The following is a 24562-nucleotide window of genomic DNA, read 5'->3' as shown; positions in this document are numbered from 1 at the left end:
TTTAAGTTGTTTGAGAAATCTCCAAAGTGCTTTCCACAGTGGCTGAACTAATTCACATTCCCACCAACTGTGTGTATGTGTTCCCTTTTCTCCACAGACTTACCAGCACCTGTTGTTTTTGATTTTTTAATAATAGCCATTCTGACTGGTGTGACATGGTATCTCACTGTGGTTTTGATTTGCATCTCTCTAAAGATTAGTTATGTTGATCACTACTTAATATATTTATTGGCTTCATGAAATACTGTTTTAAATTGTTTTGATGGTATGTAGTCACGAGGTAAGGGTCCCTTCTGTGTTCACCTTTCTGTTATCCGGGTTAGGTTTTCTACTTTCTACTTTCTACCACACCACTTGTCTCTTACCAGTATCCTCACTTCTCCTGCATATTGTTGATCCATTTCACTTCTGTGGCAAAACTTCAGACCTGGATCAATCCAATTCCGTATTATCTTCATTACTGTGTCTGATACATTGAATCCTGTTAAAGAAAAATCACATAACTACAAATATAGATTTAATATAAATTTACGGTCTCCAGTGTCCACTGGGACTTCAATGCTGTCTTCTTCTTTTTTCTCTTTTTTTTTTCTTTAGCGTTTCTCGAATAAGTTTCTCTTTTACCTCCAAAGGCTATTTTAAACTTTTGGCTTTCCAGCCTCTGTGCCTCAAGCTTAACAGGGTACATTGATTCAAGCCCAGCAATGATTATATAAATTTATTGTCACCAAACCTGCAGACTTGCCTGTATCCACACCCATTGTTTTCTCTTTCCCTCCTTTTAAAATAGAAGCTAATCTTTCTTTGGTCTCTTGGAGCCATTCTATCAATTCTTTTTAGGGCTCTTGTTCTGTTAATCTATCTTATATCTATCTCACTGCTGACTCTTTCTCTTAAAAACATGCATAAATGGGCTGGGCGTGGTGGGTCATGCCTGTAATCCCGGCACTTTGGGAGGACGAGGTGGGTAGATCACGAGGCCAGGAGATCGCAACCATCCTGGCTAACATGGTGAAACCCCGTCTCTACTAAAAACACAAAAAATTAGCTCGGCGTGGGGGCGAGCACCTATAGTCCCAGCCACTCGGGAGGCTGAGGCAGGAGAATGGCGTGAACCCAGGAGGCGAGGTTGCAGTGAGCCGAGATCAGGCCACTGCACTCCAACCTGGGCGACAGAGCGAGACTCCGTCTCAATAACAAAACAAAACAAAACAAACAAACAAACAAAAAACAAACAAAAAAACCCCAAAACAAAACAGAAACCATGTTTCTACTACTAGCTAGTTTCTTACCTATTTTCATTCACTGATTAACTTTGGAAAAATGCCTTTTCAACTTCCTTACCACACACATAACCAATAACCAAAGTCCTGTAAAATATGCTACTGCCTCATTTAGCTAAGGTAATTAATGCTTTCTTCTTATTAATTCCAATAGGTGTTCAATATTTTACTTCCTCTCTTTATCATATCTAACATTTTTGTCCATTCTCTGCCAGTCTTCACTTACTTCTATATACCATTCTGCCCATTTCCTTTCTTTCCTGTGTTCATTTTGTGTAATTATCCCTCTTAAATGCTTCTTTTGACTGTCCCTTCACTACTTGCTTCTAGGTTGCCTTCTCTTTCCATTTTACACATCTCACCTGGGTGATTACGTCTGTGCCAATGGCCTTTTTTGCCACATATGTGATGGCTACTCCCACTGGTAACGCTGGCTATTCTCAGTTCTGTGTCATCAGCCCACATCTCTCTCCTGATGCTGAGATCATATGCAGGATTGCCGAGTAGCTGTCTATACATGGTTGTTCCACTAGCATCTCAAATTTAAACATGTCCAATGTGAATGGCACCACTTTCCAGTCAGTTGCTAAAACCCAAACTGTGGCCCCATTCTTAATATTTCTCAAATAAATTTATTTATTTTTACCCCATTACGTAATAATTGAGTTTATGCAATAATCATCAAATTATTGATTATAGTTAATACAATAATCATTACATTTTAAGAATTTGGAAAGCACTTACTTTTAAAGAGGATAAACATTTTTCAATTATTACACATTGTTTTTCGGGTTAGTCTAAACTTGATGGGCATAACAAGGCTTTGCATCATATCTGATGTTTCTTCATACCTTTCTAGTTAATCTCATGACCTCTTCATCCTGAATGTCTTCTCTCTCTAAACTAAACTGCCTTCACTTTTTCAGCCAAATGGCACATGCTGTGATGATTAGAGATATTGGCAGAAACTCTCCAGTGAGTAAAAACAGGAGGAAGTTACAATTACCCAATTATTGATGTCTAGAGTGGAGAGATGTTAAAATGGTAAAAAGTAGAGGCAATCGTTAATTATTCTTTGTCTATGTATTTTCTTTCCTTTTTATTGCATGCACCCTAGACCTGTTGTGTGTTAATGACAGGCATCAATTACATTTTCCATTCTTTAAGACCTTGGGCTTCTCCTTCATGTAGAATTATTTTCTCTGTCCACAATGGCCTGATTGTTACATAGAAATACTGTTTTATAATTAACAAAATATTCTTTACAAGATGTGATGAATTCTGATGATTTTCTTTTAAATTTTAACATAAGTATTAAAGAAATGGAAGACAGTATTCCTTATCAAGACTGTGAGCCCATATACATAGGGAAATACAGGATTTAACTAATTTTCTGTGAAATTATAGTCTGAAAATCACGGTAGTCTTGAAAGCAAAAAGATTATTGAAATATTGGTTATTTTGAACTTGAACTAAAGGGATTAAATAATTATCTATTTCACTTTGCTTGTGAATACATAGTCTGAAAATGACTAAATATTGATTGAAACCCATGTGTAAAGAAACTGGTAATGAGAAAAATGATAATTGAGTAATGGTATTTACTCTTTCATTTGGAGAAAATTATTCGAGAAGAAATGTGCTAGTAAATGTTTTCTAGACCACTGACAGATAACTATTTTGAATGTAATATAGCATTTTGTAATTTTTCTTGGAAAATTTAATAGAATGCCATTCTTAAATATAAAATAAATATTCCTCTGTGTTTTAGATAAATAATAATACATTTTACTTATAAACAAAAATGTGATTTTTCATCTTTAAAAGAAAGATCTTTCTTTTTTAAATAACATCTCTAACTTTCCTGGTTTTAGGAGACATATCTCAAAATAAATTGACTTAGCATAGTATCATCTTAAATGAAAATTAGTTCAGTGCTGTATCTAATAAATTGTAACTGTCTAAAATGATACATTTCTAGAACCTTCCTATGTTATATGAAAATATTTATATTACTGAAAATTCTCTTTCCACAGGTATTTACCTGGATACATAGTTAATGCATGGACAAAAGAATAAGTTATTCATTATAGTTACAATTTCAGTCTTTTCAATGGCTGCCTGTATGTGTACAAGTAAAACGAACAAAAATGTGTATGATTAATGTAATATTTTTAAAAGTAAGGTGCAGGTATTTTATATAACTCTTTCTATGAAAATTATACATATTCTCAAGAACAATTCATTTGTCCATACTTTTAGTAATCTGTTTCCTCAGATATTATAGTTGGTTTTTAAATTAGTTTTATTTTTTGTTACTATTTAGATCAGGGTTTGCAATGTAACATTGTCGCATTTTGAAAATATGCATTCTCTTGTCTGCTTTTTCATACAGTTTTCTTTGATGTGGTTTTGAAGTTGCCCCTGATCACTGCATTTTTACTCCAATTTGGAAACTAGAACTATCTTTTTTTGTACAAGCGTGATTTTCCTTAGGTGAGCACACTTGCTGTTTGTGAAGCAAGTGCCAATTTGTTCTGTAGAACATAGCTTTTGACCAGTTTTGACTAATCTTTATATTTGAGATATGAGCATTTGATCACAAAATTATACTACCCCAAAGACTGTTTTTGAAAGATTTTCCAGAATGATAACAAATTTTTTTATTAATTTAGTTTTCGTTATTCATACCAATATGTATTCATTTTATAACTGAAATTTAAAGCTTTTACTTCTATCTGATGCATTATATATTATATTTATGTTATATATAAACCAAATATATGTGTACACCATTTTACAATATATACATTTCAGTTGTTACATTTTCTTTACAATTATTATTACTATATGTGATTTTTTTTCCAGACTCCAAATTTCTTTGGTTTAAGGACCAACCATTTCCTTCTCATGTTTGTATCTGTAGACTTGACCTCAGTTTAGGACATACAGTAGATACTACATAAATTGAACCAATGACAGGATGTTTATGTGTTAAAATGGCTTTAAATTAGTACCAAAATGATTCATATAAATTCTAGTGGGAAGAGTCACACATTGTTATATCTAAATAAATACGTTTATTTCATTTCCTCTAGGTTTCCTTCACAGCCCAGTTATTGACACACTGGCAGTGTAGTATCCTCATGCTAGCTGGCCTTGCTCCCCTGGGATCTCTATTGCCTTTGATGTCAGACTGAAAATCAATTTTACTGGTCTATCCTTGTATAAAACCATCAAGTTATTGACAAATTAAAAAACACATTTAAGAAGGTGCAAAGATGAATGTGAATTGGGTGAATGGCACATGGTTAACTTTTTGTCAGTTGAAAAACTATTTATTATAAACAACCTATATTAAAATATTTTCCCTTTTGCTAATAATAGAAATCGTAACTCTATACTCAGACGTTTATGGTAGGATAAGAATATGTCATTGGCTAAAAATGATACCGGTTTTTTCTTTGATAATTTTCCACCTGAAGTTGATAAAAACTAGGTGAACCCTGAAATAGCAGTATCAAATGCCTTCTGTTTTGTAGTTCCAGTAATACTTTATTTGAGTGATTATGAACTTGTATGTTTTCTCATACATATTCTCATACATATATATTTAGATTTACAAATTATAATGGAAAATTTTACCAGAGTAACATTTAGCCCTGAAAACTACTGAAAAAGAAAATTGTACTATTGATTCTGTAAACCTTTTGTCTGTAGACCAAGTCTGGTGTGGTTATCAGGTTATCAAAACACTGAGGAGCCGCTGAAATAAGCAAGGCCAAACGGACTCCATCTAGTGGTTACATGGGCCTGGTGCAGCCTAATTTGACTAAAAATTGTTTTCAGGGCAGTGATTGACAACTCAGATGCCTACAGAAGTGGGTGTATGGGAGAAATATCAATTGTCGGTATATATCACACTTTCTGTATGGTTAGGGAAATGTGGTGTAAGCATATAACATAAAATAAACAAAAAGTAAAAAAATATATTTTGAACTCAGAATGAAAAAAAATGCAAGCTGTATGATAAATGCCCCCCGGGAATAGCCAGTTTTATGGCAAACCACTAGACTGATCATCTGGTTCAATTGATTGCTGTTATTCAAGAACACAGGCCTGGTGCTGCTAGACTTTACAATTTTTCTAGAGAAACTGGAGATCTAGATTTGTATGTGAAACCTATTAAATTTAATATGCTGGTTCATTTTCTTAAAATGTGATATGGCTCCAACTTAAACACATCTTGGTCACATTTGGCTGTGATCTACCATTTTGAGATCTTTGTTTCACACAAAGGAATTTTTTTTTATTATTATTATACTTTAAGTTCTAGGGTACATGTGCACAGCATGCAGGTTTGTTACATATGTATACATGTGCCATGTTGGTGTGCTGTACCCATTAACTCATCATTTACATTAGGTATTTCCCTTAATGCTATCCCTCCCCACTTCCCAACCCCACAACAGGCCCCAGTGTGTGATGTTCCCTGCCCTGTGTCCAAGTATCCTCATTGTTTAGTTCCCACCTATGAGTGAGAACATGCGGTGTTTGGTTTTCTGTCCTTGTGATATTTTGCTCAGATTGATGATTTCCAGCTTCATCCATGTCCCTACAAAGGACATGAGCTCATCCTTTTCATGGCTGCATAGTATTCCATGGTGTATGTGTGCCACATTTTCTTAATCCAATCTATCATTGATGGACATTTGGGTTGTTCTAAGTCTTTGCTATTATGAATAGTGCTACCAAACATATGTGTGCATGTGTCTTTATGGTAGCATGATTTATAATCCTTTGGGTATATACCCAGTAATGGGATGCCTGGGTCAAATGGTATTTCTAGTTCTAGATCCTTGAGGAATTGTCACACTGTCTTACACAATAGTTGAACTAATTTACACTCCCACCAGCAGTGGAAAACTGTTCCTGTTTCTCTACTCCTCTCCAGCACCTGTTGTTTCCTGACTTTTTAATGATTGCCATTCTAACTGGTGTGAGGTGGTATCTCATTGTGGTTTTGATTTGCATTTCTCTGATGGCTAGTGATGATGAGCATTTTTTCATGTGTCTGTTGGCTGCATAAATGTCTTCTTTTGAGAAGTGTCTCTTCATATCTTTTGCCCACTTTTTCATGGGGTTGTTTGATTTTTTTCCTGTCAATTTGTTTAAGTTCTTTGTAAATTCTGGATATTAGCCCTTGGTCAGATGCATATTTTGCAAAAATTTTCTCTCATTCTGTAGATTGCCCATTCACTCTGATGGTAGTTTCTTTTGCTGTGCAGCAGCTCTTTAGTTTAATTAGATCCCATTTGTCTATTTTGGCTTTTGTTGTCATTGCTTTTGGTGTTTTAGTCATGAAGTCCTTGCCCATGCCTTTGTCCTGAATGGTATTGCCTAGGTTTTCTTCTAGGATTTTTATGGTTTTAGGTCTAACATTTAAGTCTTTAATCCATCTTGAATTAATTTTTGTATAAGGTGTAAAGAAGGGATGTAGTTTCAGCTTTCTACATATAGCTAGCCAGTTTTTCCAGCTCCATTTATTAAATAGGGAATCCTTTCCCCATTTCTTGTTTTTGTCAAGTTTGTCAAAGATCAGATGGTTGTAGATGTGTGGTGTTGTTTCTGAGGCCTCTGTTCTGTTCAACTGGTCTATATCTCTGTTTTGGTACCAATACCACACTGTTTTGGTTACTGTAGCCTTGTAGTATAGTTTGAAGTCAGGTAGCATGATGCCTCCAGCTTTGTTATTTTGGCTTAGGATTGCCTTAACAATGCAGGCTCTTTTTTGGTTCCATCTGAACTTTAAAATAGTTTTTCCCAATTCTGTGAAGAAAGTCATTGGTAGCTTGATGGGGATGGCATTGAATCTATAAATTACCTTTGGCAGTATGGCCATTTTCACAATATTAATTCTTTCTATCCATGAGGATGGAATGTTCTTCCATTTGTTTGTGTCTTCTTTTATTTCACTGAGCAGTGGTTTGTAGTACTCGTGAAGAGGTCCTTCACATTCCTTGGAAGTTGGATTCCTAGGTATTTTATTCTTTTTGAAGCAATTGTGAATGGAAATTCATTCATGATTTGGCTCTCTGTTTGTCTGTTATTGGTGTATAGGAATGCCTCTGATTTTTTGCACATTGATTTTGTATCCTGAGACTCTGCTGAAGTTGCTTATCAGCTTAAGGAGATTTGAGGCTGAGACAATGGAGTTTTCTAAATATACAATCATGTCATCTGCAAACAGGGACAATTTGACTTACTCTTTTTCTAACTGAATACCCTTTATTTCTTTCTCCTGCCTGATTGCCCTGACCAGAACTTTCAACACTATGTTGAATAGGAGTGGTCAGAGAGGACATCCCTGTCTTGTGCCAGTTTTCAAAGGGAATCCTTCCAGTTTTTGCCCATTCAGTATGATATTGGCTGTGGGTTTGTCATAAATAGCTCTTATTATTTTGAGATACATCCCATCAATACCTAGTTTATTGAGAGTTTTTAGTATAAAGGGCTGTTGAATTGTGTCAAAGGCCTTTTCTGCATCTATTGAGATAATCGTGTGGTTTCTGTCTTTGTTTCTGTTTATGTCATGGATTATGTTTATTGATTTGCATATGTTGAACCGGCCTTGCATCCCAGGGATGAAACCAAGTTGATCGTGGTGAATATGCTTTTTGATGTGCTGCTGGATTCAGTTTGCCAGTATTTTATTGAGGATTTTTGCATCAATGTTCTTCAGGGATATTGGTCTAAAATTCTCTCTCTTTTTTTTTTTGTTGTGTCTCTGCCAGGCTTTGGTATCAGGTTGATGCTGGCCTCATAAAATCAGTTAGGGAAGATTCCCTCTTTTTCTATCAATTGGAATAGTTTCAGAAGATATGGTTCCAGCTGGTTTTTGTACCTCTGGTAGAATTTGGCTGTGAATCTGTCGGATCCTGAATTTTTTTGGTTGGTAGGCTATTAATTATTGCCTCAATTTCAGAGCCTGTTATTGATCTATTCAGGGATTCAACTTCTTCATGGTTTAGTCTTGGGAGGGTGTATGTGTCCAGGAATTTATCCATTTTGTCTAAATTTTCTAGTTTATTTGCATAGACGTGTTTATGGTATTCTCTGATGGGAGTTTGCATTTCTGTGGGGTTGGTGGTGATATCCTCTTTATCATTTTTTATTGCATCTATTTGATTCTTCTCTCTTTTCTTCTTTATTAGTCTTTCTAGCGGTCTGTCTATTTTGTTGATGTTTTCAAAAAACCAGTTCCTAGATTCATCGATTTTTTGAAGGATTTTTTTATGTCTCTATCTCCTTCAGTTCTGCTCTGATCTTAGTTATTTTTTAATCTCATTTCTTTCAGAGGACAGAAAATTTGTGGGTATCTTCCATTAACACTGTAAAGTGAGACTGGATTATAAAGTTACTGAATTATTGGTAGTGCGGACCTTGCTTGAATGTCGTTTTTATTCAACAACTGGTACAATTCAAGATGCTGAAGTCACAGCTTTGGATAAGACTAGCTCTTCTCCTTGGTCTCTCTCAGTGTGGTACCTTAAATGATGTATCCAGCAATGTGATCACAAAGCATGGTCACTTTCTACAGGGGTTGCACACTGAGATGTTTGGATATAACTTTCCAGTTTTTGTCTTGTTTTTTGAATTCCATATAGAATTCAAGTGCATGATTTTTATTACTTTAGTGTATCTTTCTCATAACTTTCTGCTAGCATCTTTGAAGTTGCTGAAACATAGCACTCAATAATAGAGTTTGCAATATAAAGTAGAATAAAACACTAAAATAGTTTTTTTTGTTTGTTTTGCTTTTACTTTATTTCACCAGAGACCTTAACCTTGACCACACCTTTCCCCATCTATACAGAGTAAGTGAATAAAGAGAAAAGAGAAAAATGGCCAGGATTCAGAATTCTTTAAACTTGTTCCGAAAGTAGGAGAGACAAAAATGAAAGGAACCATAAATAGCCATGTGGCCTAATTTCTTCTCCCAAGCCTCCTCTGTTCATTGTGTTGGGCAGTCACATTCAAAGTCAAGCCATGGTCCTTCTAATTGCCCACCACGCCCATACAGGCCCTTTAGTCCCCTGACCTGATTGACAACTGTCTTGTCACTTGTTTCTTCTCCAGGCCCCTGGTTTCCTTGCTGTTCCTTGATTGCATCACATATGATCTCCTTTACCTCTTACATGTTTGTACTTCACTGATTTTCTCTTTGCCTAAAATAGTACACTCATAGATATCCACTTTTTTCCAACCTTCTACATGTCTTACTAAACTTGTTGCTTTCTTAGTGAGGTCCCAGTGAGAACTGCATCCATGCCTTCCCCTGCACTCCAAATCCTCTTTACTCTGCTCTACTTCCCTCCCCCATATGAATGAAGATTTTTTACCATAATTGGTAATTTACTTATTTCTTGTGTTTATTGCTTATTGTAAGTATTTTCTCTGCTAAAGTATAAGTATTTGGAGGGTAGAGATTATTGTCTTATCTTGTTTACTTATCTGAAGTATCTGAAAACAGTATCTGACATACAATAGATACTTCATTTATATATATTAAGTAAAAGAATGTTGAGCTACTTATTCATTAAGGTCTGGGGGTGCTTCCCACAGCCCGCTATAATTGCCAATGAGAAGGATTCTTGAAAGAAATTTTATCATGTGTGGGCTTATGATCTGTTTTGTCTTTATTGCTAGAAAGTACAAAAACATGTTATAGGGAAGAGACATTTATCTGTTGAGATCTCAAAAACACAAAAGCAAAAAAACTGTACATTTCATCCAAATACAGAGGGAAGTCAGTTTGTATAAATAATTAGTGTAAAAAAACTATAAAGGCGTAGAAAGAGCAAAGAATATGAGGTCGGAAGACCTGTGATCGTGTCCTGTTACAGCATTTGCTAGTTCTCTGACCTTGGTTAGCTGTTTACCTTAGCTAATAGCTGTTTACTAGAGCTTATAAGCTCTGAACCTTATTACCTTATCTTTAGATGTAAATAATAATATAGTAGAATTTGTCTTATTTGCTTTATTAGTGTTTAATGATATGTTTTCTTTATTAATGTATACTTGTTTCCTTTAACAGTTACCCAACATCTATCTAAATTTGTAATTATTTTGTTTTTCTCTTCACCTGACAGATTCACCTTTTGCAATACGTAGGCTCTACAGGGGCAATTCTGTGTCTTTCATTTATCAGTGTTGTGTTCTCAACTCTTACATACCATATTTGGTATATAATAGTTGCCCAGTAAAAATGTTGTGACATGAATGGTTAAGCAATGTTAAGTCGTAAAATTTATGTGACATAATAATGGTAAGTTGGTTTATAATCAATGATTATAATACAATTGTTATTACTATCACCATCTAAAGCATTATCATCATCATCAAACACGTGTTACTCAGGCTCCTTTAATCTACTGCCAAGTGGCTGATCATCTTCTAGTATTACTACCTTAAGTTAGAAGTTTAGTGAAATAATACAAAAAACACTTTACTGATCTAATGGTCTTGGCATAGGTCTCCAAGCTGGCTGGTGTCTTCGTCAAGCATGGAATCAAAAAAGGTGACACTGTCGTTATCTACATGCCCATGATCCCACAGGCAATGTATGCCATGCTGGCATGTGCAAGGATAGGTGCCATCCACAGTCTCATATTTGGAGGATTTGCTTCCAAAGAACTAAGCAGTCGCATTGATCATGTAAAGGTAAATGCTTTATTTTGGGAAATCATATTTATATGTGGATGAATCATCTGAGAATGATCTATACCTGTTAGATCCTCCCTTCAAATAGGATGGTTGATATATACTTTTTCTAGAAATCATTATATTAAATATCAAAAAGACACCTACATGCATACATTTATTACAGCTTAATTTACAATTTCAAAGATATGGAATCAACCTAAGTGATCACCAACTGAAGAGTGGATAAAGAAAATGTGAGATACACACACACACACACACACACACACACACCATGGAATACTTCTCAGCCATAAGAAAGAATAAAGTACTATCTTTTGTAGCAAATTGGATGGAACTGGAGACCATTACCCTAAGTGAAACAACTCAGGAACAGAAAACCAAATACTTCATGTTCTCACTGTTAAGTGGGAGCTAAGCTATGTGTATGCAAAGACGTATAGAGTGGTATAATGGACATTGGAAACCCAGAAAGGGGAAGAGTAGAAGGGGGATGAGGGATGAAAAACTACCTGTTGGATACAATGTACACTATTTGGGTGACAGGTACCCTAAAAGCCCAGACTTCAAGCTATTTAAATAAATACATAAATAAAATGTTTTTTATTTCACATACATCTGTTAATCACACATTTGTTTTAAAGTCAGTTCTATGTGAAAGGCATCTTGCTGGGTGCCTTGGGGAATATAAACTATGAGAAGGTGTATGCTTTCCAACTTAGCTTGTCTTATATTTGGGTGTATAAGACATAGAAGAAAAGGACTAATTACTAATTTGTTCATTCAACATATATTTTATTAAGCTCCCATTTTGTTCCTGATACTGTCTTTGCAACTGGATAATAAGTAATACTTATCAAATGGATGGGACATATAACTAGTTTTACAATCCATATACTTCCAGGAAGTATATATGTTTCAATGGGGTACAAAAATAACAATTTAGTGAGTCTGTTGTGAAATATCATTGAGCTATTTAATCTAAAACAGCACAGTGTCTGGTATATAGTACGCATGTAAAAAATGTTAACTATTATTAATCTATGAATTTAGTGTAGGAGTTAGAAAAATTTTAACTGTAATTGACCAGATAGTAAATATTTTAGGCAGTATGGATGACACGATCTCTATTGTACCTACTCACCTTTGCTGTTGTAGCACAAAAGCAGCCTTAGACAACACGTACACGATAGGTGTGTATTTGTCAATAATATTTTACAGAAACAGGCTTTGTGCTGGGTTTGGCTCACAACCATAGTTTGCAGACCCCTGATTTAGAAGAAGGAACATTTTCTTTCAGTCGGGGTGGCCAAAGAAAGCTTCCTGAAGGAGGTGAGATTCGAGTTAGATCTTGGCTAAGATTCAGCTGGTTGAAGAGAATGACATATTAGGATCCAAAAAGGCAGAAAAAGAATGTGAGTCAAGCAGTAGAGACAGGAAATGGTAAAATTCATTTGGAAGGACAGTAAGTAGACCAATATGACTAAAAGGTGAGAGACGGTGAGCTTGCAAAGGCGGGTTTTGTCTGAACTGGATTCTGTTAATGAGTAAAAGTTTTTGAACAGGCGAATGTCATGTTTGAAGCAATGTTAAGAAGAGGAAGTTCTTGCAGTATGTGAGTAGGAGTGAAGCTGGAAGCTGTAATAAAAACCTTTGATAGGTGGTCTGTTTGTAAAACAGTGGGCAATATGAAGGGGAAAAAGGACTCTGGGAAGATTCAGGAAGGAAGCTCTCTATCAGAGTAAGAGATGGTTGACCTTTAGAATTTTAGAAGCCCAAGATGAGGCATTCTTAACGGGAAGAGAGGTAATATATACTGAAGCCCCCCGAGTGCTAGGTATAGAGTGAGGCTTTGCATATCTCACTTTATTTTGTAATAGGTTAGTTATTAAAACAAGAAAGCTGATTTGTGAACAAACTATCTGGGTCCTTTTTATCGTTTTTTTTTTCTTCTTTTTAAACATGTTGAGTTAATGTCTATGAAGAAAATCTAGAGAAAAAATATCAGTCACTGACTTGCAAATGAAACTTTAAAAAATGTTGATAAGGTATAGGGAAATTACAATGTATAAAAAAATAAGAATTTACAAAAGTTATGGTATACCACTTAAGGAATTTTCATCCATCACACACACACACACACACATGCACACACACACACACACATACACACACCCCTAAGACTCCTTTGTTAAGGGGTTTCTGCAATAAATGCTTTTATAGACAAGGCAATTGGGCAGGTCAAATGTAAGGAGAGAAGATGGAGATAGAGATGTATATCTGAGATAGTTAGGTAAAATTAGTGTGTAGTTGAAATTAGGAATGATTTTGATGTCAGGATCTTCAGATAAATAGGCTAAAGAAAAAGTTTTATTTTTATAGAAGAAGATGGAAATGATATATTCTAACAAGTCAGTCTAGACTCAATAAAATCTCCAATAAGACTGTTAATAGAAATGTGAAAGGAATTATTTTTTTCAGAGGAGAAGTCTAATTTTGACTTTATTAAATTATTCAAGCTTTGATATATTCTATATATGCTCCTAATCTGATATGTAGCTTGCTTTTGTTTATTCAGAATTCTAATTTTAAGGAATGCTATCTAGAGCTATTTTTGTGCGTATTACAGATATTAAAATGTGAATTATTTTCAAATGTCTGACTTTTAAAAATATAATAAAAGGAAACAAGACTTTTTGCTTTTTTTTTTTTTCTGTTTTGTTTTAAGGCAACTTGATATGGTTGAAAGAGGTTCTACAACCAGACAGAACTGGCCTTCCTTCTGCCTTCGCCACTTATAACCTGGGGCAAACTATGTAATTGCACTGAGCCTCAGTTCCATGAATATTAAATTATATTCAAAAAGCAGACAATATTATATATGCATATATTTAGCACAGTATAAACCTTTCCTAGATGAAATGTATTAGAACTAGAAATCAGAATTCAGGAATACATTCAATACCTTGGGTCAATTATCTGCCTTCTGAATAATTTATTATCTGTCTCTTTTGCTTTGGATTTCTTGGTGAAGAAACAATATACTTAAAAATATGAGGACTTATTTTTCTGCAAATTAATGAGTTCCACAAATGTTTGCTGAAAGCTCATGACATGCCAAGCACTGTGCTAGGTATAGGAAACAAAAAAAAAAATGGCATTCAAACTTGGTCTTATAGAGCTTACCGTGCAGTAGTAGAGATGTATGAACACTGACTATAGCTGAACATTTGAGGCATGTCCAGAATATACTGAAGAAGAGAGATTAACATAAGCTGTGGTTCCCAACAGGGATACGTTTTGCCTACACCTGTGTTTGTCTTGAAGAATGACTTAGCAAATTGCCAGGTGAAGAGTACAAAGTGCATCTTAAGGACAGGGGCAGGTCTAGGCTTTGTGGGCCTTGAAACTTTAATCATTTGGGAGCCTTTTTAAGAAAATAATACAATGTAATATTTGGTGAACATGAATATATATTTAGAATTAGAAAAAATATTACAAATTATTGGAGATTTGCATCTTTTCTGCTGCAGTCTCTTTAGGCATTTAGAAGAGAAATATATAGAAAACCTGTGAAATGCTACTACAACCTCAGCAGCAGCCAGCTCTTACTGGGGCCTTTGCAAGTAAGGGGCCTCAAGATTTGCATTGTACTAGTTCATGGCAAATCCACCTGGCTTAATGAATTATTTGAAAGGGATTTATACATTTCATACATATGAGTCAAAAACATCATTGAGTATGCAGTTTTGAACAGGTAAGTGAGATTTATGTAGAAGTGGTTAAGTCTATAACAATTACAAATGGTTTATTCGTTTTCGTACCATTCAGTAGAAAACAGAATCATTCAGATATTTCTTTAGAAATGTTAAATTGCCAGTCTGCAACTGAAATATTGTGATTACCCTAATTAACATTGTTAAAGCTTTCTCTCCATTATTATTTTTTAATTATAGCCCAAGGTGGTTGTTACAGCATCATTTGGCATTGAACCTGGAAGGAGGGTAGAGTACGTACCACTTGTAGAAGAGGCGCTAAAAATAGGACAACACAAACCAGACAAAATTCTCATTTATAATCGTCCAAATATGGTAATCTGAATATTGAATTTGGTTCTTACTTATGTTAATATGCTAAGAATGATTTTAATTTTTACCATTTAAAAGATACACTTGATTTATAAGCTATTAAGTATACTGCTGAATGTCATTGTTATTTCTAAAAAAATATGAATAAGACCTACTGACTTCATGAAAATCCAGCTTAAAACCAAAAGACTGAAACACAGAAACATGTGTGAGATTAATGAATTGGATTCTATGTATACTGCTATTGTTGTGTTTTTAATTAGCTCGGATTATATTAACAATAATAATAACAACAAACATGAATTGACTGCTTACCGTATGATTTTTAAGACATTCTACTAATGAATATATTTTTTAATCTTCCTGGTAACTCTATTAACTAGATGATAATATTATTACTATTTTAATAGAAGAGGACTCCAGTGAACACGGAGATAAAGTAACTTGCCCGGTTTGAAAGTTCCAGAGTCGAGATTTGAAAGTATGCACTCTGACTGTATGCTTAATCCCTCAGCTCTCCTGACTCTTGGAGTGGTGTGACTAATTTGAATGCACATATCTTCTTAAAATTTAGAAAAGTATTTAGGCCAGAAATAAAACTATGCTCAGGAAAACAAAACATGAATATTCTAAGTAGATACATTATTCTGCGATCCATGAAGGAAGGGAGAACAGTGTGATATACCAATGAATACAATTTACGGTACTTTTTCTGTACCTTTTAACTGATGATCACCTTATTTCTTCACCCAAGCAAATCTTTAGCTATTTATGATGACACCAACTTGGGTTTGTAGCAGATTAAGCTTTTTTTTTTTTTTTTTTTTTGCAAAAGTGAAATTGCAAGACTTAAAGAATCGTGTGCAATTTGTAGAACTCTTGACAAGTTTTATTTGAAAATACTTAAATGACAAGATATGAGAACAGAGTGTTAAAAATACGTCATTTTGATTACCACCAAGCAATTCCCATTACCACATTAAATTCCTGTGTAAAGTTTTAGTAGTCTGTGGTTCATGAACTGCTGCACTTAATGGTTTTAATGTTCTTATGATCTTGAGGAAGAATTTTAAGTTTCTTTCAGAAGACCTCAAGCACTTTTTTTAAAAAAGCTTCTTTGCTGTTTAAATCAGGTAATGCAAAATCAGCAATATAGAAGGCTTTGGGTAAGAACAGTTTAGAGGAATGGCAGGAACACACACACAGTGTATGCATATGTGAGTATATGTGTGCTGTTCACATTAATATGTAGTTTGTACAGAACTTACGATGTACTAAGTTCTAGGCCCAATGCTAAGTACTTCCAAATATTTTTTTCTTATTTAATTCTAACAAACCAATGACATAGATGTTACTAGCCTTATTTTAGAGATAAAGAAACTGAGTAATGGAGAGGTCATAGCCCAAAGTCACGGCTCATAAGTGGCAGAACCAGGATTTAAACTCTAATTTAATGACTTGTAACCAACAAGATATATGATATTTATTTCACTATAAACACATTGCATATGGAGGATATCAATGTTCCTTATTCAGTTTTTTCTAATGCAAGTCTCTTCTCTTTTCTTCTTAATAGAGATTAACTGCCTGCTGCCCTCCAATAACTAGCTTACTTTCTCAGCTTCTCTCTTTTTCTGCAGGCCCTTTCCTCTATTGTGATATAGATGAGGGCTGTAGAAATCTCTTGTTCTTTCTAGTAGACCTGCTGTTTAGGCAGTAACTAAGCCCAGTGGAATGGCTTTGCTTTGAATTTAGAGAGACACAAAGGCTCAGCGGTGTGTCTTATTAACCGGGATTGCATTTTTGTAAGAGGAGGTAAAAACTTGGTTACCACACCTAAGCTTCAGGCAAGCAATGATGGAATCAAAGGATATTGCACCCCTACACTCTCCCAATACTGCCTTTTAAGAATTATAAGAATTAGGAAAGACATATCTATAGAAGTAAATGCATATATTTGAAAATGTTTTGTTTTCTCTATTTGTCAGATCTCCTTTGCATGTACCTCTGTTTCTTAGCCTGAAGAATAACCATTTATTGAAGTCCTGATTTCATTAGAGGCCCATAAAAATTATCAACCCTGTAATTATTGTTGTGATCACTCAGTTGATGTTTTTATTTTGCAGTGTGATGATTTTTATAGATCTCTGTGTTGTCAAAAGTTTGATAGTTTGCAATTAGTTGCTTTTATCTATTGTATAAAAAGAAATGGAAACCTATGATTTGGTCATAATCAACTATTTTATTTATCTAAATGGCAGAGCCAGTACCTATCACAGTGGGGCTGGAGAAAGCAGTTTGGCCTGAAACTTCAACTTGATAAAGGGTCTTCGGATTCAGCTATAAATGTGTTAGCTATAAATGTGTTTATTCATACAGGCATCATATTTGTGATATTATCTTGGAGTATTAATTGGTAAATGTACCTATTTAAATATATGAACAGTTTTTTACCACCATGATTAATGTATTAAGCAACCTAGAAAATGGAGGTGTCTTTTCTAAATTTTTCAATCTTTGGGCTTATCTCAGGAATCACTTTAACGAAATGGTTACACACATCTCTAGATAGTAGAGCTCATCAACTTTCATTGAGTGTTGTATAACTTTGCTTGTGCTTATGCTAACATGTTCGCCAATTATAAACTTCCTGATGTGTGATCTTGAGCTCAGCTAACATCTAAGAAAAAGCCAGACTTTTAATGGGCATTAACTCTACTTAAATAGCTGTAATTCCCCATCAGAGTAACTTTTCCATCAGCCACTTCCCTGCTTTTCACCCATCTGGCCATTTCATTGTCACTGTTTTTAAAGAAGTCTATTTAATTTCTTTAAAGATGTATCTGTTTAACTCATGACTCTATTATCACAAAGTTTACAACACAGAGCCTGGTTCTTGAAACAAAAAAAAGGAAAAAATATTTCTCCCACAATAATGAATGATCTTGAAGGAGGAAAATTTGGATTGTATTTTGGATATATCACAGACTCTGACTAAATTTCAATGCTGGATTTTAGTCTTCAAAAAGCAATAGTAGAATTCTTCCCTACTCCTGAAGAAGAATTAATGTTTTCTTATTTGGAAAGGCAGCTGTGGTATTACTCCTAAAGGCCATTGCATGAAGATAAATTTATTAGCTTAGTTGACACATCATTGTAAAGATGATAAATGCGAAGTAAAAGAAATAGGCTATGGAAAATAAAAATTAGTTTATAAAGTCGTTAGTGCATCTATAAAAACATGAAACCTTGTTAATTAAGCTATGAGTATTGATGGAAACATTACTACATTATACTGAATTTCTGAAGGATATCTCTAGATTTAAATGAAACATTTTTTTTTGTCAGTTTAGTTGAAGTGAATATAAAACCTTTGGACTTTTTATAAACATTTATATTGAATTATGAACTTGAGCTTTTTAGTCATAAATCTGATGTTTAGTGCCATTATAGGCTTAGATTTTCAGTCAGATGCTCGGACTTACATAGATTTAGCTACTTTTTGTTCTCTTGATTTAATCTCCTTATTACAGTACATACTCTTATATTTTTCCTGTGTAGGAGGCGGTTCCTTTGGCTCCAGGTCGTGACCTTGACTGGGATGAAGAGATGGCAAAAGCCCAATCACATGACTGTGTTCCTGTTCTTTCAGAACACCCACTGTACGTTCTTTACACATCTGGCACAACAGGGTTACCTAAGGTACTCACTCTCTTAGGGATAACTATCTATAGCAGCAGATTTACTTTGCACCAAGAATGTTTGATCACTGACTGGAAATGTTTGCAGACTTTACTTTGAAGTTTAGAGAGTTACTTCATTTGCTTTTATTTTTTTTCCTGTGCCCAGTCTGGAGTGCAGTGGCGTGATCTCACCTGACACAGTTACTTTATATTTTAAAGAGGTTTTGTGCCTAGTGCTAAATATAAAAACACTTATTATTTAACATCGAATATTTTGCTCTCATTTCTTCCAGAATTGTCTCAAATGCTAGAAATATACAATTGCTTTAGTAGATGTTTGATTGAATATCAGTTGGTTTAATAACATTATATAAAAATATATTTTAAATAAGATATTTTTATTCTTTTAAATTGAGGTATAAGTTTCATGCAGTATAGAATTGATTTTTTGATCTAGGGGAATTCAATTCTTTATTATGAATGTGATTTTGAGAATTGACCTAGGCAGTTTGAACAGAGGCAATTTATCCAAAGTATTGAACTATTTGATTTACAGCATGGAAGACACTCAAGGATTTTTAAATCTGTTCACCATGAAACGTGTTTTTACAAAGCAAAGTTGAAAGCATCAATATTCATTTAATGTGTCAAATATCAACAAATACCACTTTTGCCTGGTATCTCCAAATAACACTGTTTCTTCATAGACCTTTATAAAGGATAACTGTATAATTTTCCTTACTCATCTTTATTAGGTGGCTTAATATTCATTGAATTGTAGAATTTTAGTAGGAGAAAGGACTTTCGTAATCATTCTTATCCTTGAGGACAGTGACTTCTTTATTACTGTTAGATTACTGTAGCATCAGTATTCTGAAAACTTCATCTCTTAATCATCTTAAAATAGTGGTTCTATTTGATTAGTTAGCTTTTTAAAAGGAAATTTAAGATGTTCTATGTAAGCCTTGCTTGTGAAAAGGAACACTTTTTATAGGGGAATATATTCTCTCTGAGGACACAGGTCATGTTTTGGTATATTTTGGTCTACCATTGTTCTTTGTATGTAGTTGGTGCTCAATAAATTTTTGTTGAAATCATACATAGATGCACACACATGAAGATATTTGTTTCATTGTAGAATTGAAGCCTTATGATTTTGTTACAACTCGAGTGACTTGAAAAATATTTCTGCATATTGGAGATTGGAAGATTTATTTATTGAAGCATGCCAAATAATCTGCTGGACATAATTCTCAACCTCCACTTTTTCCAATTCTGCCTTGCACACTAGCCACCTGGAGTCCAACTGAACATTTGGCTATAAAATAAAAGGGAACTCAGAAAAGTTATGATCTAATATAAAAGTATCAACATGAGAGAAAACTCCTGACCCTGAAAACACAGTATAACTTAATTTTTAAAAAATTTAGTTTCTTAAAACCTGAAGAAATCTTATAAAAACATTTGTGCAACCTCAAGACTTTAAGTCACTGAAATTCACTGTGACCTGGAGTAGGATCTCATGGGATGGGCAGAAGAAAAGGTTTTCAGAAATTAAAAGCTGACTTGCCAGTGTAGTAGAAATAAAATAAAAGCAATACACAGAGTATTAGATTGAAAAGTGGTTCCAAATAAGGAAGGACCCTAGCTACCCGCTCTGTCGCCCAGGCTGGCTCACTGCAAGTTCCACCTCCCAGGTTCATGCCATTCTCCTGCCTCAGCCTCTCGAGCAGCTGGGACTACCGGCACTCACCACCATGCCCGGCTAATTTTTTTGTATTTTTAGTAGAGATGGGGTTTCACTGTGTTAGCCAGGATGGTCATGATCTACTGACCTTGTGATACACCCACCTCGGCCTCCCAAAGTGCTGGGATTACAGGCGTGAGCCACTGCGCCTGGCGCAGGTTTTCTCTGAGAGATTCTTTTCTGGATTGCTTTCGGTGCCTAAATGGAAGATCCTTTGATATTTCTATCATCTTCATTTTCCTCCTGATGTACCATCCTGAAGACAATCTATTTCAATAAATTTGAGAGGGCTTGAATTGTGTGGAGATTTCTGCACCCACATTGAATTTGACTCAATTTAATGTGTTTGTATGGAGTGCTCATCCTGTGCTAGAACAGATACAACTATGAGTAAAGTACAGTCCTTCTAGTCTAGTGGGATTGAACCAGGTATGAACACAGGTGATGCAAGATAGAAGGTGATCATTTAGTTGGGAAGATAGGTGACTACACACAGTGGAGACAAAGAGATTAGTTTTCAGGCTGTTTACTTAGTTTGGGAGTTTACATAGGACAGCCTACCTAATAGGGAGGAATCAGATTTGGTTCGAAGTTAGAAGTCTAAGACTTTGAATGTGAGAACATATGAGGGTGCTTTTGAATATTCATTGAAATAGAATCAGAAGGATGGTTTGAGGCTAGGGAAACTAAAAGTCTTTAACATGCTGAGCATGATGTGTCTTCAGGACATTTAACACGAAGATGCCCAGTCAAGAGTTGGTAGTGAGAGTCTCAGCCCAAGAGTTACACATATGCAGTTGGAGATAGACCCTTGTAGGTTATTGGGGTACAGGACTGGTGACTAAATTGTGTGAGTGAGTGGGCTTTGCAAAGTTAACACATACAGAATGCCAAAAGAAGGTAGTTACCTCTTTAGGTCTCTCTTCCCTCCAGTGGACTTTAGAATTGAAATTGTTTTAAATTTTACATAACCAACAGACCTTTATGGCACTTATTTTAACCTATCTTATACATATTAGTTTTTATGGCACTTATTTTAACCTATCTTATACATATTAGTTTTTATGGCACTTATTTTAACCTATCTTATACATATTCGTTTTTATTAATTTACTCTTTTAACAATGAATGTCCTCTGAGGTCTTAGAATATACATTTTCCTTTTTGGATCCACTGTAGCACTAACATTAAAATTTGACTCATGTAGAGCCTCAGAATATTTGTTGAATGATCTCTTACTTCTCTAGTAAGTCAGCTTCTTGGACACCTCATTATTCATACCATTCTCATTTCATTTTTCATAGGTATAATCAGGATTAATAGTACCTAAAATCTTAATGTTGGAATCCACAGAATGTAAGTATAGGAAAAATAAACACACATGCATTAATGAAGCATTTAGATATAAATATGATGTCATCATATGGTTTGTTTCCTCAATTCCTGATCTTCATGAGGAAAAATAATGTTGTGAGCTCATAAAAAAACTCTTCTGCCTAAAAATGCTTGTTTCTCAAATATAAAACACACACAAGGCAGTCTGTTCTTTGGTTAGAATTTGTAGATATATTTAGGGCATATTTGCATATCGGCATTTGCCAACCCTGGAGTTGTCAAGTTGCTGTATGACATTTTAATCTGTTAGCTGCTGTAAATATTCCAGCAACCACATCTGAGCTTCTTTGCATACATTTCTGTTTTGTTGTGAGTTTCTATTCTGTTTGGTTTGGGTGCCTATCTTTGAGATAGTTCAAAGCACTACATAATGAAAGAATCCCTCATCTGGATGAGATGTCCTTTCAGGTATGGGAGATTTAGTGATCATAATATGCATCTTATTCAGTTTGATATCATAAAGGGATTGTGATAATGAAAAAAAAAAGAAAGAAGAAAAGTTCAATGTCAAAAGAAAACAAGGGGAAAGAAATCAAAAGGAAAAGATTGAAAAGAAAGCATGACAAGAAAGTGGTAGATAAGACCTTTTGTCCTGATGTGGACTTACAAAATTTATGTAACTTTATTCCTGTTTAAGTGACTTAATACTATTTCCTGCCCTAGGGAAAAAAAAAAAAAAAGGAGAATGAAAGTCAAATAAAAAAGAGCAGTGACCTTTTTTGTTTAATCTGTGGTACGCTCTTGCAGTTAAAGTGCTCAACTGGTTGCACCTTTGCCCCTTAGCTCACAGTTGTTCAGATCGACAAAAAATTATACAACTGCCAAAATATCCTCCATGGACATAGCTTCAGAATCATCTGAAAACCTGTATCAAGGTATTTCATGTTTGATGAAATATCCCAAATGGAAACATTTTATGCCTTCTAAGAAGATTCAAGGTTCACTAAATTCTACAAGTGTCAAGGGTTTCTACTGAACAAAGAGTATTTGTTAACATAATTGTATTGTTCACATGGATTTATACACTCAACTGTTCATTCATTTAGACAGTCAACAAATGTATTAAATGCCTATTCTACCCCAGACACTGTGCTGAAGATACAAAGGTGTTGTGCTCAAAGTGGTGGAGAAGGCACAGCACCAGGAGGGGATATCAGTTCTCTGATGAGATTTGCAGGCCCTGAGGGCTGTGAAAGAGGACCTGAAAGACATTTGACACAAATAATAGGATGGGTGAAAGTTCCCAGAAGAGGTGGTACTTTTGCAACGTCTTGAAATACTCCTGGTGAAGACGTTAGAGTTCATCAGGTTTAGAAAAGGGGTGGAGGCTTACTCTAGAAATAGGGGGTGCCATCTGTCAAACCATGACCAAAACAAGGTTTAGTGCTGATGTGTTAGATTTTTTAAACAATCAGAACGATTCATTTTTTTCTCTGACACCTGCCATCATTTGGTGATGGGTTTCTTTTCTTTCCTTCAAGTAAAATTTATTTTCCCCCTCTATTGTTTCGTGTCAGGCTGAATTGATACACGCACACACACACACACAAACACACACACAGATATATATACATACATATATGTAAGGATATAAATATGTACACATGCATGTATACATGCATATATTTACATGTGTATATGTGAAAAAATAGACATTTTACATATGTAAATATATATATATTTGCCTTGTATGATTCTTTATTACAAAATAAATGATAGAGGGACTTAATGTAGGAAATAGGAAGTTTTGTCATGTACTCTAAACTTTTCTATTCTCAGTATTTCGGGATGTGCCTCTCAGATACTCAAAGATCATTTAAAAAAAAAAAAAGCTTACATTTTTACAATGAAGAATCCCAAATTCTTAATCTTACCACACATTTCAGGCTTCCCTCCTCTTCTACAACACCTGTTGTTGCAATTGTATTTTTCTTTTTCAAGTTGTGGCAACCAAAACTGCAGACAACATTTATACTAACATGTTTTCTGTTTTACTTTAATGGCCCCATTTATGGCAGTCTTTGACTTTACTTGTCTTCAAAAGTAGCTCAGTAAGCTGGAAATTATAAAGAACTATCTGTGATAACTTTGTGGTACCATTTCTGAGAAACTAATATTCAGCCTTTACTTTTACTTGCACTGATTGAATTTTTTAAACACCATGAACATTACATTTGTGCCCCCATCCCAAAAGAGAGCACTTTCATATTGCTTCCAGTCCTATTTCTGAGATAGGATTCACTTTCATGTCTTTATTCAGGGCGCAGAGTGCTAGTCCCATCTGGATATTTTTCAAGTTCCCCAGACATCTTTAAGAATTATGACTGATCCTACCAAAAGATCAGAACAGCATATTGGCAGGTTACAGGGTATTTATGAGAATATACTAGATCATCTAATGACTTTACTTTTAAGGTAGGTAGAATATAAATACATAGAGAGGCCGGGCGCGGTGCATGATGCCTGTAATCCCAGCACTTTGGGAAGCCGAGGAGGGCAGATCACAAGGTCCGGAGATCGAGACCATCCTGGCTAGCACAGTGAAACCCTGTCTCTACTAAAAAAATAAAAATAAAAATAAAAATTAGCTGAGCATGGTGGCATGCCTCTGTAGTCCCAGCTACTTGGGAGGCTGAGGCAGGA

General features: G+C 34.8%; 1 protein-coding gene across 1 annotated transcript in view; it reads left to right on the top strand.

The window, feature by feature from the left end:
• Positions 1–24562, top strand: part of ACSS3 (acyl-CoA synthetase short chain family member 3) — a 178787-nt gene that overhangs the window by 41631 nt on the left and 112594 nt on the right. The window contains exons 3-5 of the mRNA XM_033221156.1: positions 10818–11006; positions 14963–15097; positions 18656–18796. Coding sequence (XP_033077047.1) covers positions 10818–11006; positions 14963–15097; positions 18656–18796 — 465 coding nt within the window. The remainder of the gene's footprint in view (positions 1–10817; positions 11007–14962; positions 15098–18655; positions 18797–24562) is intronic.

The sequence above is a fragment of the Trachypithecus francoisi genome, unplaced genomic scaffold (genome assembly GCF_009764315.1).
Source record: "Trachypithecus francoisi isolate TF-2019V2 unplaced genomic scaffold, Tfra_2.0 Lachesis_group11, whole genome shotgun sequence".
NCBI classification, from domain to species: Eukaryota; Metazoa; Chordata; class Mammalia; order Primates; family Cercopithecidae; genus Trachypithecus; species Trachypithecus francoisi.
The sequence above is the reverse complement of the archived record's forward strand: the minus strand, read 5'-3'. Positions and strand labels throughout refer to the sequence as shown.